The following is a 16,719-nucleotide window of genomic DNA, read 5'->3' on the forward strand; positions in this document are numbered from 1 at the left end:
GTGTGAAGGAAGGGGCTCGTGAGCTACTATCTGGCGCCTGGAGGTTAACCCCTGGCATGGCTCGGGGAGCCACTGCCACAGGGCAGAAGCAAGGTCTGATGGGTGGCTTGGACAGTGCTCTCGGTGGCGGGGTGAGGCTTGGAGGTGGGATGGGAAGCAGACTGGCAGGCAGGAACCTCCAGGAGGTGATGGCGATGGTCCAGGGGAGGGCCAGCAGAGGGGGTAGCGAGAGGACATCAGAGAAGTGACCGCCCCAGATGTGAGAGGGGAAGGTGCTAAGGATGAGCCCAAGTCTCCAGGCTGGGAGGTGGTCGGATTCAGTGTAGTGGGAAGCTCAGGTTTGACCTCCTCATTCCTTTTCAATCCCCTGCAATAAGGGCGGGGCAGGGGGGCAGTTTTTAGTGCTTTCTGTTAAGAGAGGATCATTGGCTGATGAGGGCTCCAGTCCCACCACCTGGTTTCCTAGAGGGCACCTGGGGTCTCAGGTGAAAAGTACCTCCCTCCCTCCCATGCCCTTCTCACTGCTGAAAGTCTCACTCTCCCCTCACCGCCATCAAGTAGATTCTGATGCACACAGGGACCCCGTAGGACAGGGTAGAACAGGCCCTGTGGGTTTCTGAGGCTGCAACTCTTTCCGGGAGGAGAAAGCCTCATCTTGCTCTAGAGGAGTGGCTGGTGGTTTCGAACTGCTGACCTTGTGGTTAGCAGCCCAACACGTAACCCCTATACCACCAGGGCCCCTAGCTGAGGGTCCATAGCGGCACCCCCAGTGGGAGAGAACCGATGCTCTCCCGGAGCACCTGGCTCAGCATCCCAGTCAAGGCACCAGGTCCAGGCTTTCCTGCAGGGTGGAGAAATAGCCCAAGCCTCCACGGGGACCAGGGCACAAGAGGCGAGGCGCTGACCAGTCCCCTTCCAACACCGGCAGCTCGGCCGAGGCTCTGGATGAAGACCATCTGGCAGCAGGAGACTCACCAGCTTCTGGAAGAGGTGACCCATGGTGACCTGGCTGTCCCACTGCTGCACCTTGGGGCAAAGGTTGTCGTAGAACTCCTTGTGGATCTCATAGATGTCTTGGATCTTGTAGAAGATGGTTTCGATCTGCTGGATGGTGAGCACAGGCTGGGAGGTGGTGGCCGTGGCCTTCAGGGGTTTCATGGGCTACAGGAGGGAGAGGAAGGAGGAGCAGAGATGAGGGTGGGTACGTGGCCAAGTGTCAACAGGCCCAGGGCAGACTGTGGTACTTCTTGGCCCAACCTGCAGCTGGAGTCCTGCCTACACAAGGCTGCCCGCCTTCAGGGCAGGGCGCCGGCAGCGTGTTTGTGGCAGGTGGCTGCCGTGGGGCAGCAGACCCTCAGAAGCCACACTGCACAGCACGGCCCATGGAGTAGAGCCAGGCACACTCGGTCCCTGGGCCCACCGCACCAAGCCGGGACTGCCCCGAGCTTCCTTGTGGCACTGCAGTGGAAATGGATGGCTGAGCGGGAATTCAAGCCCTTAGCCAATTCCTTCTTCGACTCTCAAAAGGACCAAGCCAGTCTCGGCATCACTGATATTCCATGTTCCTATCGCTTAACACAGGGCGAGGAAGCCGGCGGCGGCGAACATGCCGCCCTTCCCTCTCTGGCACCTGTGCCAGACAGCAGTCAGCAATCACGACACTCTTTTCCACCGAGCCTAGATGGAATCCCAGCCTCTTCCTCAATGTTGGGCCCTGCTTAACTACTGTGTGTGGCAGTAACTCAGGAGTTGCCTCCCTCCCACCCACACTGGTTGGAAGTTGAAGCCCTTAACACCGGACAGTTAGGACTATAGGGTAATGAGTTAGGGGTGCATCAACGTTAGCATACTTTTCTAATTTGTCAAAATGAGTCATTATTAAGTTTGATAGAAAAAAAATGCCTTTGAAAATTCACAGCTGAAACAAACAAGCTGATACTGCTATGATTTAGACGTTCCTCCTCGGTTGACCCAAAAGTCCCACAGAGGCTCCCCCTCCCACCTGCCTCCCCCAACCCCCATACACTACGTTCCAGAGGTTCTGGAAAGCTGCCACGAAGAGAAGGTATGAGAGGGGAGAGCAGGTTTACGTGGAAGAGAGAGATGCAGCTACGATGATGGTCTCCGTCCAGCGGAAGGGCAGTGTGGAAAGAGGCCTTAGACTGAGTCCGGGTTGCTCTGAAGACTCCAGAGAGAGGAGAAGTCACGGTGAGGGGCCAGCTGTGGGCTCATTAGAATGCTCTATCTGTGTTCTCTGGGGATTAGGAGCCAGCTTGAGGACAAGAGAACCACTCCAGCAGAGGACGGACACCTGGCCCACTGGAGGGAAGAGCTACAGTGAGGGAGACCAACGGGGTTGCTGGCTCCTTCTGGAGGGTCAGCACCAGCTCCACTCAGCCGCAGCAGCCTAGCTCCCAGCCACACCTGCCCCATCCTCCCGCCTGCTGCTTCACTCCGATGGGAACAGAGCTCAAGTGTGCCTGCCCAAAGTCCCGTCTTTCAAATGCCCAATGGTCTGACTCCTGGGTCTCGCGGTCTCCGAGTTCTACAAGTACAGACCCCTGACGGACACCAGCAAGAACAGAGCCTCCGTTTCACCCTCTCGGCACTGGAACCACCTGATGCTCAGCGTCCAGTCTTTGCTGGGAACGTTAAGATGGGGCAGGCCAGGCAGCATGGATCTGAATCCCAAACTTGGTCTCTTAATAACTGTGGGCAAGTCACTTCCATGGCTAATTTTTTGTTTGTAAAGCTGGAATATTACCCTTTCCTGAGATGGCCAAAAGCCACAGTTTAGATAAAAACAGCTAGTATGTGCCTGGCAACAGACAGTGCCACGCTTCTTACGCTCTTGCCGAACGTGAGGCCAGATGGGCGATGAGCAAAGCACACATCACCCCTGCCCTAACGGAGCTTCTTGTCTGCTAGGGGCTCCCGGGCTTGGGGAAGAGAGAGAATTAGCAGCACAAGTAAACGAAGGAGCACAGAAGGACAGAGGGGTTTGTGCAGGGAAGGACATGGAGAGCGGAGCTCCTCCTGGGACCGGGTCATGAAGGAGTGCTTCTCCAAAGGGGGACACGTGTGTGTCTTGGAGTGGGACCATGGGAGAATTCCAGGCAGACCTCCTCGGGGCCTGCCCTTGTGGTGGGAAGGGGCTCAAGGAAGGGGGTGGAAGGAAAGCAGTGTGTGTGTATGTGTGCGCGGTGAGGTGGAGAAATGGGGCGTGGGGTAGAAAGTGTTGGGGGTATTAATGGGGCAGAAGGCAAAGCTGCCTGTGTGAGCGGCGGCCAGATCACATCCTGGCTTGAAGATCAGGGAGAAGAGCCGTTTTGAAGGCACGACGGAGAAGGAAGGCTCTAGACGGGTGTCAGCAGCGACGGGATCCAATGTCCTTTTCAGGAGATGGTGTTTGGGTTTTTCTGTCTCTGCCCTTGAGAACGGGATCATCTCCTTGGTATAACAGACCAATTCAAGGGAGACCAAGGAGTGGACCATACCAGAGGCTATAGAGTCGATTCTGACTCACGGTGACCGAATGTGTTGTGGAAAGGACAATGCCAGAGAGGACATTTCCCAACGCGGACCGTCAATCCTCACCGATGATCTCAAGGTTGTGCTGGCCCAGTGAGAGGGCTTCTCAGAGGGGACAGGAACGAGGTCTCACAGGAAGGTGGGGGAATCTGAGCAGGAGGAAGGCTGAGGCCGGGGCAGGCAGACCAGCCAGGGGGCACACCAGCAGGAAGAAGGCAGAGGAACCCCAGGTGAGTGTCCAGCTCCAGCTCCATGGCTCCCAACCCCCCTTGAAAGATACCAAGATCTCAGCCGCAGGATCGGCATCCAAAGGTGGAGTCTTTTCACCTCTTCCCAGGATCCAACTGGGTGGGTGGAGGGTGGGAGAGTCACCAGGGTGCCCAAGAACCAGCAACCCTTGTCCCCACTGAGGAAGACATACAGGGAATTTGGAAGGGAGAATCCAGGGGAGGGAAAGGGGACAGAACTTCTCCAAAGCTGCTGGGGAAGGGAGACACGACACGGCTTTCTCCACCTGTCCGTCTGCAAATGGGGAAGACGGGTCTCTGAGCAGAGAGAGGCAGGTCACATGAGTGGCCAGCTCAGAGGCAACAGATGGTTCTCAGGATCCCAGCCAGGAACCTTTGCTCCAGAGCCTGACTTCACCTGGGGCAAGGAGAAAGGCTGGCTGTGTGTCCTTGGCTGGCGGGGAGCACGGAAGTCATTTGTTCTTATCAGGAGAGGCCCAGCGCACAGGCCTGGGGTGGGGGGCGGCGAGGGACAGATGGAAGGCAAAAGTAACCCAACCCTCATCCGCAGTTACCTCATGCACAGTCGCACTGCAGAGGGCACGGGTGACCCGTCTCTCGGCCTCATCAGGGGAGAAGAGGACGCTTAGGAAGGATCCCCGGTGACTTGGGCGTCCCCTGTCCCCCCCCCACCCCCCACCCCCCGGGAGCCCCCACCGCCCCAGCCTCTTCAGAAACCGAGGAGAGACGTTTGCCCACTGCTTCCACCCCCTCCCTGGAGAAGCCGGAAGCTGCCAGGGTGTTTCTGAACGGAGGGTAGTAGCTTCAGAGTTTGTGAGAACATGGAATTAAAAGACAACGGAACTTGCTCATAAGCGGTGTGAACCTCCCCCTGGGGAAGTCAGCAAACCCAGGGAGGGGGGGGGGCGATGAGCAAGACCAAACCCAAACCCAACCCACCGCCATGGAGTCCACGCTGACTCAGTGACCCTCAGCTGTAGGACAGGGTAGAACTGCCCTGAGACAGCAAAGCCGCCTCTTCCTCCCCACAGCAGGAAGGCACCCTTATAACCTGAGGAACCTAAGATTCAGGGCGACTCCAAACCCCAAAGCCATCACCCAGCTGGACTGAGAGCAAGAAGGGCCACCCGTGGGCCACAGCTTTACAACGCCTCTGCCCCTGAGCCCGGGCGGTGTGGAGGGAGACATGCATTTCTTTGTCTCTCTTCCTGTCTCAGCTCTGGGTGTCTCCATTTGTAATCGGAACCCATCAGTCACCTACCAAGAAGGTTCCAGAAGATTATCAAACCAGGAACCCTGGGGGCAGAACAGAGGCTCCCTCCTGTCAGTGCCTGTGTGTACACAGTCTTGGGTACACACCCCCAGGCGTCTGCCTATCAGGAAGTGTCAGGCTGAGAACAGAAGAGAAGGCCTTGGGAGGGTGGGAGCGGGAAGCAAACAGAGCAGGGCTCCTCCTCTGAGCCTGGCCCTTTGTCACAGGACCCCATGGGCAGAGACTTGGCTCGCTGGCAGCCAAGCTGGGCCTGGAGGGCCCCCCCACCTCAAGGAAGAGGGGCGCGGCCTTCAGACTCTATCTTGAGATTGGCTAAGTCTGTGGGGGGGAGGGTCCAGCCCCCTCTTCCTGAGCCTCCAGCCACAGATCTGACCACCGGGGCTGAGCCCTCCCCACTCTGTAAAGACCCACCCAGGGGCCCAGGAAGAGCCAGTAGGGGGAGGAGTGAGGCCTGCCCAGGCACCTGAGCAGAGGGGGAGCCTGCGTCACAGTGTTTGTTTGGGGGGCAGAAAGGCAAGGGTGGGGTAGGGTGTGGGTGGGAGTGTATCTGGGCTGGAATCTGTTATCTTTGCCCAACCAAACGGAAACAAAATAGGCCGGGTGACAAGTTAGAACCCAAGAGAAGCAAGATTCTGCAGGGACAGGACCTCCCCCACCTTCAGGAAGAGGGTGTGCTGACAGAAGCCTGTAAGTCCTAGCCTGTCTTCTCTCCCAGCACCGGAGGGAATCAGAGCAGAGGACACACTCGTGGGGGGAATGGGTGGTTGTGTAAGACAGCGGTTCTCAACCTCCCTAACACTGCCACCCTTTCATATAGCTCCTTGTGTGGCGGGGACCCCAACCAGAACATTATTTTCATTGCTACTTCATCACTGTCATTTTGCGACTGTTATGAATCGTCATGTAAAATATACACAGGATGTATTTTCAGTGTTACAAATGGAACATCATTAAAGCATAGTGATTCATCACCAAAAAAATGTTATTATATATTGTGAAAAATGTATTTCTAATGACAAATCAATGACCTTTTGTCTTGAAGCATGGTGTAGCATGGGTAACAGTCTTCAGGCCGGGTACTCGTCCATGGGCGTATCTGCATGTGGGCAGACCCACCTGGAGACGGCTAGAGGAGCGGTGTCTCAGTTCCTAAGACCATCAGAAATGTGTTTTCCGTTGGTCTTAGGCGAGCCCTGTGAAGGGGTGTGACCCACAGGTCGAGAACCACTGTGTAATATCATTCTCCCCTTCTATGAGGGAGACCTGGGTTCGATTCCCAGCCAATGCTCCTCGCTCACAGTCACCTCATGCCTCTGCCAGGTTTCAGCAGAGCTCCCAGGCTCCGACGGACTGGGAAGAAAGCCAATGAAAATGGTCTTCAGCTCGAGGTGGGGAGGGCCTAAGCTGGGGCAGCGCAGGCTCACACTAGGAGTTTCCATTAACGAGCTCATTGCGCCCCCGGAAGAGAAGGCGCTAGCTATTCTACCCGCAGCCCTGTTTTAGAGATGGAGAACACGAGGCGGCCAGGCTCATCAGCCTGTTGGGAGTTCTAGACCAGTCAGCAGTTGAGCTGGAAAACAAGAGCTGGCAATTTGGTTCCATTGAGCAAGCTCCTCTTCAATATGCGTTCTGTGACAAATGGCAACGGTGACACTTATTTTGGTGCGGCACCTCGCGGCTTCCGAGGTCTGTTTCACCTCCGTCTGTTTGCTTCCTCCTTCCTTCAGTACGTATGTGAGAACCCGGCATTGTACGAGGCACCAGGATGGACCCAGCTTGTTCTCAAGCCCACGAGGACGAGCGAGGAGGACGCATTCTCATCTTCAGCGGCAGAAACCGAGGCTAGAGGTTTCCACATGGCTTGCCCTAAATCGGTACATTTCAAATCCATCACCCAGGCAAGAAATAATGTGGCCTCGTCCATAGGACACACAAAACATATATCCGCACGCACGTGGTCATGAGGTGCCACGGAGATGGTTCTGACTCACAGCAACCTTTGGTGGGACCGCACTGGCCCTCCGGTATCATCCCCGTAGCACGTCAGGGCCCACTGCTGCAGCCCCTGGGTCAATCTATCTCATTGAGGGTGGTGGTCTTTTTCACGGACCCTCGACTTCACCAACCATAATGCCCTCCCCCAGGGCCTGGTCCTTCCTGACATGAGAGGAAGTCTCCCTCTTCCTGTCTCCAATGGGCTGTACTCCTAAGATGTGTCTGTTCTTCAGACAGCCCATAATACATTCAGCATGTTTGGCTCATGTCAAAATCCCAATGCGCCCATTGTTCTCCTGTCGTCGCTACCCAGTGGGCAGCTTCCACGCGTGTACCAGGCGACGAACGATACTATGGCTTGGGTCAGGCGTCCCTTGGTCCTCAGAGTGACACCCGTGCTTTGTTAACACTTGGAAACAGCCTTTGGCAGCAAACTTCCCCAGGTGGTACTCGTTTTAGTTCCTGACTGCCAGCTGGGTCTGGATCCAAGGAAAATGAAATCTTTGACAGTTTCCACCTTGTCTCCGTTTCTCCTGAGGTTGCTTATCTTGGGTCCCGTTGGGAGGATGTCTGCTTTCTCAACTGAAGGCTGATTGGTCTTTGGTCTTCATCGGAGGGTTTCAACCCCTCTTCACTTACAGCAAGCAGAGCGGTGTCCTCTGCACGCGGAAGGCCATCAATGAGTCTTCCTCCAGTCCCGATGCCACCGTTCTTCGTGCGGCACGGCTTCTCACATCAGTTGCTCAGCAGGCAGCTTGCACAAGCTCGGTGAAAGGATTGAACGCGGCCACACACCTCTTCTGAGCGTCAACCGAGCGGGACGCCTTGGTTCTGTTTGACGGACTGCCTCTTGGCTGACGAGAACAATGAAGCGTTCTGAAATGTTCACGTTTCACAAGGTGGATCCATAAGTGTCATCACACACACCGTCAAATGCCTCTGCAGAGCCCAGGAAGCACAGGTGAGCATTTTTCTGGTGTTCTTTGCCTTCAGCTAGGGTTTATCAGACAGCAGCAATGATATCCCTCATTCCATACACGGCTTCTGAATCTGGCTTGAATTTCTGGCAGTTCCGATGTACTGCTGCAGCTGGATTTTCATGACCTTTTGGAAAATTTTCCTCCCATGTGCTATTAATGCTACTGTTGGAGAATTGCCACATTTTACTAGCTCACCTATCTTTGGAATGACCATCAATACGGATCTCTTCCAGGCATTTTGCCAGGTCGCTGACTTCCAAATTTCTTGGTATAGCACAAAGTTTGAAAATGCATGGCAAAAGAATTTGACACTGCCACACCTTTTCTGAGTTTACACCAAGCTGTATAGCGCAGTTCTGTGCACAATGAAGTGTTCTGGAATTCCCACTGTCCACATTGTTATCTGTAATTTGTCCCGACGCACACAGTTGAATCAAGTCTTTGTATCATCAATGAAGCACGGGTAAACAGTTTTCCGGTGCTTCCAAAATTTGTGGTGCTCCCCAAACTGTATCCCTTTGTTGAAAAGTTTCAATTGATACTCTACCAATTCCTAGAGCTCTGTTTCTCATGAATGCTTTCAATGCAGCCTGATTTTTTTCCCCGTAGATACTTTTGATTCTGGATCACGTACTGCTTCTGGAAATGGCTGGGTGTCCAAGGATTCTTTTGGTTCCGTGACTCTGCATTCCTTTCACCTCTGATGCTTCCTGCAGGGTTCAATATTTTCCTGTAGAATCCTGCAATATTGCAACCTGAGGCTTACATTTCTTCCGTGTCAGACAAGCCAAGTGTGTTTTCCTTGTGCTTTTCCAACTCCAGGTCTGGGCACATTTCATTATAGTGCTTTGTTTTCTCTAGCTGCCCACTGCAATCTTCCGTTCAGCTCTTTGACTTCAGAATTTCTCCCATTCACTTTACTCTCCACTTAGGAGCTAGTTTCAAAGTCTCTTCGGGCATTCATTTTATTCTTGCTTTTTCTTTATTTCCTGACTTTTTGCTTTCTTCATGTATGATGCCGCCCACCACCTGTCTGGCCTGTCGGTCATTAGTGTTCTTCGATACATCAACTCTATTCTGGAGACGATCTCTAAATTCAGGTGGGACACACTCAAGGTCGTAGTTTGGCTTGTACAGACTTATTTTAATTTCTTCTAGCTTCCACTTGAACTTGTATATGAGCAGCTGATGAACCCTGGCCTTGTTCTAACTGTTGAGATTGAGCGTCTCCATTTTTTTCCCCCCTCATAAAAACTCACTGCCATAGAGTCGATGAAGACTCCGAGTGACCCTGCAGGATGGGCAGCTCTGCCCCTGTGGGTTTTCAAGACTGCAACTCTCCACGGGAGCAGAAAGTCCCGCCTTTCTCCTGAGGAAGGGGCTGGTGGTGTCAAACTGCTGGCATTGCAGTTAGCAGCCCAATGCATGACCACCACGCCACCAGGGCTCCATCTCTCACCTCCTTGGCACAGTCATTTGATTGTTGGGTATTTTCCATCTGGCACGTCCATTTGTATAGTTGCTGTGTATATAGTGGGGAAAAGGGTATTTGCAACAAATAAGCAATTGGTCTTGCAAAATTCTACCATGCCACAATTCGGCACTATTGATCACCATGGCCATATTTCCAACTTCTGAGCCTTCTTCTTTGCTTTCAATTTTTGCATTCCAATCACCAGGAATGCTCAATGCATCTTGGGTGCATGTTTGATCAATTTTAGACAGCAGAAGCTGGCAAAAACCTTCAATTCACGTTTGGCAACAGTGGCTGAGGCACACGTTTGAACGATAGTCACGCTGCTGCTCTTCCTGGGAGGCATACGCATGTTCTCCTATGACTGGCAGTGTGGGACTCAGGGTAGATCCTCGTCAATGTGTCATTCTTAGCTTAGCAGACCATATGATTAGCCAATTAAAAATGGCCAGTACCCGTCCATTTCCGCTTACTAGTGCTCACTGAGGTGAGGAGGGCACCGGCCTGACAGTGCATTGTCGTGTTAAGTACCGAGGTGCTACGACTAGAGATGATTCAACAGCACCTAACAGCAATCATAATGCCGAAGAGATCCATCTTTGTGCTTTCTATTTCATTTCAACGACTTCCAGTTTTCCTAGATTCCGGCTTCGTACATTCCATGGGCTGATGATTAATGGGTGCTTGAAGCTTTTTCGTTTTTCCACTTTGAGTGGTGCCACATTAGCAAGTGAAGGTCTTGAAGGCTTGACTCCATTCATGCCATTAAGGTTGATTGCACTTGGAAGCAGCAGCTTGGGATCGGCTGGTTCTCTAGAGAAGCCCAACCAGTGACATTTATATTTATGTGTATATAAGTCAAAAACTGATGTCGGGAAAATGGCTCGCACGCTTGAAGAGACAGGCAAGTCCTGGCAGGTCCCCAGTGCACGGGCCAAGAGTTGGGTGAGAGGCTTCTCCTGACTTGCATAGCCTTGGGGACTGAGGAATCCAGGATTGGCAAGAAGACGACACAAGCTACAGAGGGGCCTGGATCCAGCGTCAGTGGATCAGGTTTATGACTGGAGAGGCAGGTTCATCCAAGGGGGGCAGTTCAGATGGCAGGTCGCTGATGGCTCCCTGTGTTTGCAGGCAATATGGCAGGTAGTTGGCTAAGTCCAAGGGAGAAGGGTCCAAAGCATCGAGTCCAAAGAACGGATGAGCCGGAGGTGGACTCCAGACCCAGCAGAAAGCAGGCGCGTTCCCCCCAGCAACCACTTATCACGGAAGTAGGCCGCATCCCTGATGAAACTTCTTGTCAACAGCAGCAGGCTACGACCTGAGACAAGGGGTTCATCCCACCCTCATCTTCTTACAACTGCTTGGCTGCTCACAGCAGATGCCATTATGTGATTGATTACATCAGGTTAGAGCACATCATGGGGATTTGTTGGCCCCAATGGCCAAACCATGGAGAATCATGGCCCAGCCAGGTTGACACAAAACCAATCACACTGCTCTTCCCCACGCAGATTTCAAGTACCTTCGAACTGGCAAGACTCGACCTCTGGCACTGTATCAGGCAATGTTCCACTGCTGTTCATAATGCTTTCACCAGCCAGTTTTAGTTTTTAGGTTTTTAGACGTATATCACCAGGTTCTTCTTGCTCACCTGTCTTCATCTGGGAGTTCCATTGAAACCTGCCAACCATGGGGGACCCTGCTGATCATTGAAATGTTGGCGGCAGAGCTTCCTACATCCTAGTAGCACGCAAGCCACCATGACAAGCCGACAGACTCCTACAACTGCCAACAGTTTCTTGAGATAGTGCTTGTCCTTACTAGTTGTGAGGTATGCTGACAGTATCTATTTCATTTTTTTTTTAATAGTGATCCGACCTACATCGATTTCATAACCCATCGATGGGGCCAAATACACAAGGTGAAACACAGCGCAGCGATCCTACCCCAACAGCCCAGTGAGAGCGCACCTGCATTCTGGCCCAGATTCAGAATCCTCATCTACCTGCCACCATGTCCCTCACTTGGAAAACAGACCATGCCTATGAAAATGTACCACAAACTTGACCTTGTCTATTCCAAAGGGTCGACACCTTTAGGTATCGTTATTCATCGGGTGGAAAATGCCGAGTCCTCTTGAGACCTTGGGTAGCTCCATCTCACATATCACCCAGCCACATCAACGCGTGCTTTAACTCCCAAGTCTTATGTAAGAATGAGTTTCTGCTGATCTATACCACACTTCTTACCCCTCCTCCTTCTAATACCACCTGATGTCTCAGATTGCAACACTCCCAAAGGGGAAGAACTTTTTTTACGGCTCAATCACTCTGCATAATATCCAGACGCATCTAATAAGCACTTTCTTCAAAAGGCAAAAACATCTTAGATTTGTGTAGTCTTTCCACCTTCTGATAATATTTTCATCTTTGCCCATCTGACTCTCACAACAACCCTGGAATATATGTGTACATGTATATGTGTATCTATCTATCTATCTATCTATCTATCTATCTATCTATCTATCTATCTATCTATCTATAGATATATATATAGAGAGAGAGCCTCGGTATTTTCACTCCATCATATAGATGAGGACATTTGAGTGACCTTTACCAAAGTCTAGGTTTAGCTAATGGCTCAGAGCTAAGGTGCCTCAAAACGACCTAGACAGTCCTCCCCCCCCCCCGTTTCCTGACACAGAGCCTTGAGGGTACTCTCGGTTCCCTGTCCCAGGGAGGAGTAAGAATCTGGCCCAGAGCACAGCATGTGGAGAATGTGATCAGATTGATACTATTTACACCACGGTCGTGAGCAGTGTGCAGGGTAGTGCCACCTTGTGCTTGTCACTCCTACCCTGGCTGTGCTTCTCCTCCTGCCTTTCCCAGAGCAAGGTCGGTCGTGGGAGGCACAAGTCCTCGCTGGCGAAGGACCGACGGTAAGCAGAGCAGCACCATAGACTCGGTCCAATTCCCCATCCCCTGCAGTTGCAAAATCACTTTGGCCCAACCAGGGGACCGGAAGGCCCCAGAGCAAACATACTCACCAGCAGCAGGGCCTCCAGCTGGTTAATGTAGATCTCTTCGCTGGCCAGGAACCCCGAGAGAACCAACTTCCGCATCTCCAGGCCTTTGCCCGCTTCCACCTGCAGCCAAGCAGACCCAACACTCATGAGAGGGAGCCAACCTTCTGAGCGGCCCGTTTCCTGCCTTGCCTCTTGTGTTTGAGCAAACACTCTCATGGGCGATAAAAGGCAGACAGAGGTATTCTAAAACATTCGGAAAATAGAAACACCAAAGGAAGTGTGATTGATTGTGTCCTCTCCATCTTCCCCCTTGGACTGTACCTTTCCTGGCCACCTCCCTGAGCATGGCCCCGAGGCAAAGTGGCCTCCCGCCCCACCCACCCCAGAACTGTGGCTCCTCCAGGGCGGCGGCCTATGTGGCCACACCAGTGTGCTTCAGTCAGCACCGTGGGCTGCACAACGTGCTCAATAAAGTTGTTCTTGCAATGGTTTTCGAATGAAAAACCCACATCTGTCCTTGCCCTCCAGGACCCGGGAGCACCCTCCTGGTCTCCCCTTCATCTCTCTCTTCTTCCATGCTTTCCCTAAGCCCTTGGAAGGCTCCCAACCAATCTCCTGTTGCACCCTTACCCAACAAGTCCCCCTCGCTGGGCAGTCTCTCTTTTTTCATTTATCATTTTATTGGGGGCTCATACAACTCTTCACAATCCATACACACATCAATTGTATAAAGCACTTTTATACATTCGTTACCCTCATCATTCTCAAAACATTTGCTCTCCACTTAAGCCCCTGGCATCAGCTCCTCATTTTTTCCCCTCCCTCCCCGCTCCCACCTCCCGTCTCCCTCATGAACCCTTGATAATTTATTATTTTGTCATATCTTACCCTGTCAGACATCTCCCTTCACCCACTTTTCTGTTGACCGTCCCCCAGGGAGGAAGTCACATGTAGATCCTTGTAATTGGTTCCCCCTTTCCAATCCACTCTCCCTCCACCTTCCCAGTATCGCCACTCACACCACTGGTCCTGAAGGGGTCCTCCGCCCTGGATTCCCTCTAGCCAGTCTTGCAAGGTAGAATTGGGATCATGATAGTGGGGTGGGGGGGGGTATGGGGGGAAACATTTAGGAACTAGAGGAAAGTTGTATGCTTCATTGTTGCTACATCTCACCCTGACTGACGAGACCCTTCTGTAAGGGGATATCTAGTGGCCTACAAATGGGCTTTGGGTCTCCACTCTGCACGCTCCTCTCATTCACAATGATATGATTTTTTGTTCTGATGATACCTGGTACCTGATCCCTTCGACACCTCGTGGTTGCATAGGCTGGTGTGCTTCTTCCATGTGGGCTTTGTTGCTTCTGAGCTAGATGGCTACTTGTTTACCTTCAAGCCTTTAAGACCCCAGATGCTATATCTTTTGATAGCTGGGCACCATCAGCTTTCTTCACCACATTTGCTTATTCACCTGCCTGTGTCTTCATCAATCGTGTTGGGAAGGTGAGCATCATGGAATGCCAGTTTAATAGAACAAAGTGTTCTTGCATTGAGGGAGTACTTGAGTGAAGGCCCAATGTCCATCTGTTACCTTAATACTAAACCTATAAATATACGCATATAGATCTATTTCCCTATCCTCACATATAAATATAGTTACATATGTACATGCTTTATTTAGACCTCTATAAATGCCCTTTGCCTCTGAGTTAGTTAATTGTGCCAGCCTGGCCGATAATCACATGTGGTGCTTGTTGAAAGGCGGAGGGATAAATGGGTGGTGAAGCCTCGCCTTTCTAGTTCTCAGGTCTCTTGTTTTGTGATGGTTGTATCGGGTGCAGCTGCCTTAGCAGTTCCCTGCTTCAGCTTGCAAGATTGACTTCCTCCAAGACATCCCCAAGGAGAAGCCGCATGGATCTATCCCGATGCAGCCGTGTAGAGACCCTTGCCAGTGCTGAGATGCTTACACATTCACGGACTCAGCTTTCCTCCTGCAGTCGGCATCATTGCCTCTGTTTTGTGAGGTGGAGGACTTTGTGGACTGGTGTTGGGTTAATGGGTTAATGTTGGACTTGTGGGCTTGGGCAGCATTGGGTTGGGATGTTTTCGTGATGCACCTTTTCTTTACATAAAACTCTCTCTTATACATGAGTCGCCGTGGATTTGTTTCTCCTAAGTACCCAGACTAATACAGCCTCCCAGCTCTTTCCTCTATTTCCTTTGACTTTCCTCTTGTCCCACTATCATGCTCAGTCTTCATTTGGGTTTCAGTAATTCCTCTTGGTTACATTACCCTTGATCACATCCTACCAGGCCTCCCACTCCCTCCTCACCACTGATTTCGATCACTTGCTGTTCCCTTGTCCCTGGGTTTGTTAACACCACTACCTTTCCCCCCACCTACCCCTCTCCCATGTCACCCCAGAACTGTCAGTCCCGTTGTTTTCTCCTCCAGATTGTTCATCCAGCCTATCTTATTTAGACAGACCGGGCAGTCTCTCGAGCTGCCTCCAGCTCCTACACCAGAGGCAGACCAAGCTTCGAACAACATCACCTCAGACCTGACATTTGACAAACACTTGCTCTCCATACTGCAAAATGTGATTATTTGCTGATTCAATAGGCTATTTGTTCACTCAACAAATACGTACTGCCTACCGGGCTCTGTCGCTATAATGAGAAACGTCATCTAGCAGGGGAGGGTTTGGGGATGGGGGCGGGGGGCATTTTTAACAAAGGAAGAAGTAAACATAGGGCTATCAACTGGAGAAGCTCTATTGTTGTTAGCGGTCCTGGAGGGTTTTAGTATTGTGGAGCTGTCTGGACTCCCGGAAGCCCCAGGTGCACTGCTGAGTCCTGCGCGTCACCATCACTGGACGGCTGTAATCCAGAGCGTTTTCACTGGCTGGCTTGGGGGAGGAGACCATCAGGTCTCTCTTCCTATTCAGTATCCTAGCAACACACAAGGCTCACGGACAGATGAGTGGTAGCTGCACAGGAGGCGCACTGGGCTGGGAATGGAATCCAGGTCTCCCTGGGGAAGGTGAGCATTCTGCCACTGGTATGTCCTTTACGTGAAGCAGCTTCAAGGGGCCCTAGTGCCTATCCCTGCCTTTCCAGTCTCCCCACAGTCACCTTTGAGTGCCCAGCCTCTGAACCTTGGCTCTTACTATTTCTGGTGCCGACGATGCCCTCTCCGACTCTGGCTCTTCTTGTCTAAATCTATCCTCTGCTGGAAAGTACAGCCGAAGTCCTGCATCCTAAAGTGTCCCTGGATTACACTAGCCTTTAGCACCGACTCTCCCATCAGAGTATTGCTACCTGTCCTGGTGATTTTGTATGGAACCCAAAGCACCTACATCACATGACACAATATGCACAGAGGCACCCAATGTTTACTAGCCTTACACACCCTCTCAAGGTTCTAAGATAGTACAAGTGGTTTGCATCCACTGCTAACCACAAGGTCGGTGGTTCAAATCCACCAACTGCTCCACAGGAGAAAGATGAGGTGGTCTGCTCTCATTCTAGTCTCCACTTACACAGGATGAAGTGTTGAGGAATAAATATAACCAGGGAAGCAAAAGACCTGTACATGGAAAACTACAACACACCACTCTAAGAATCCAAAAGATACCTACATAAATGAAAGCAAAGACCACGCTCATGGATAGAAAGACTTAGCATTGTGAAAATGTCAGTACTACTCAAAGTGATCTACAGATATAATGCAATCCCAACCCAGGCTCCAACATCGTTCTTTACGAAAATGGAAAGACTCATCACCAACTCTATCTGAAATGAAATGAGACCCAGGGTAAGCAAAGCATTATGGAGAAGAAGAAAGCGGAAGGCCTCTCATTTCCTGATCTCAAAATCTACTATACAGGCGCAATAGTCAAAGCAGTCTGGCATGGGTACAGCAATGATGCAGCGACCAATGGAACAGAATTAAAACCCAGAAGTAAATCCATCTACCTACATACTGCTGATCCCTGACAAAGGGCCAAAACACACAGACAGACAAGAGACGATGTCTTTAACAAATGGTGTCGGCAAAACTGGATACCCATTTGCAGAACAGAAAAAGAGGGAGTCATATCTCACATCATACTTTAAAAATTAACTCAAGATGGATCAGAAATCTAAATGTAAAACCTATATCATCAATGAAAAAATAATGACAAGGGAAGG

The 16,719-nt window shown here is 51.5% G+C and overlaps 1 protein-coding gene across 1 annotated transcript in view; it reads right to left on the reverse strand.

Moving 5' to 3' along the window:
* Positions 1–16,719, reverse strand: part of ABR (ABR activator of RhoGEF and GTPase) — a 112,727-nt gene that overhangs the window by 63,999 nt on the left and 32,009 nt on the right. Inside the window, exons 2-3 of the mRNA XM_045299962.1 lie at positions 12,548–12,646; positions 976–1,161 (exon numbers count right to left, since the gene is read on the reverse strand). Coding sequence (XP_045155897.1) covers positions 976–1,161; positions 12,548–12,646 — 285 coding nt within the window. The remainder of the gene's footprint in view (positions 1–975; positions 1,162–12,547; positions 12,647–16,719) is intronic.

This window comes from Echinops telfairi, unplaced genomic scaffold, assembly GCF_000313985.2.
Source record: "Echinops telfairi isolate 266 unplaced genomic scaffold, ASM31398v2 ScPeMD7_7458;HRSCAF=8496, whole genome shotgun sequence".
Classification (NCBI taxonomy): domain Eukaryota; kingdom Metazoa; phylum Chordata; class Mammalia; order Afrosoricida; family Tenrecidae; genus Echinops; species Echinops telfairi.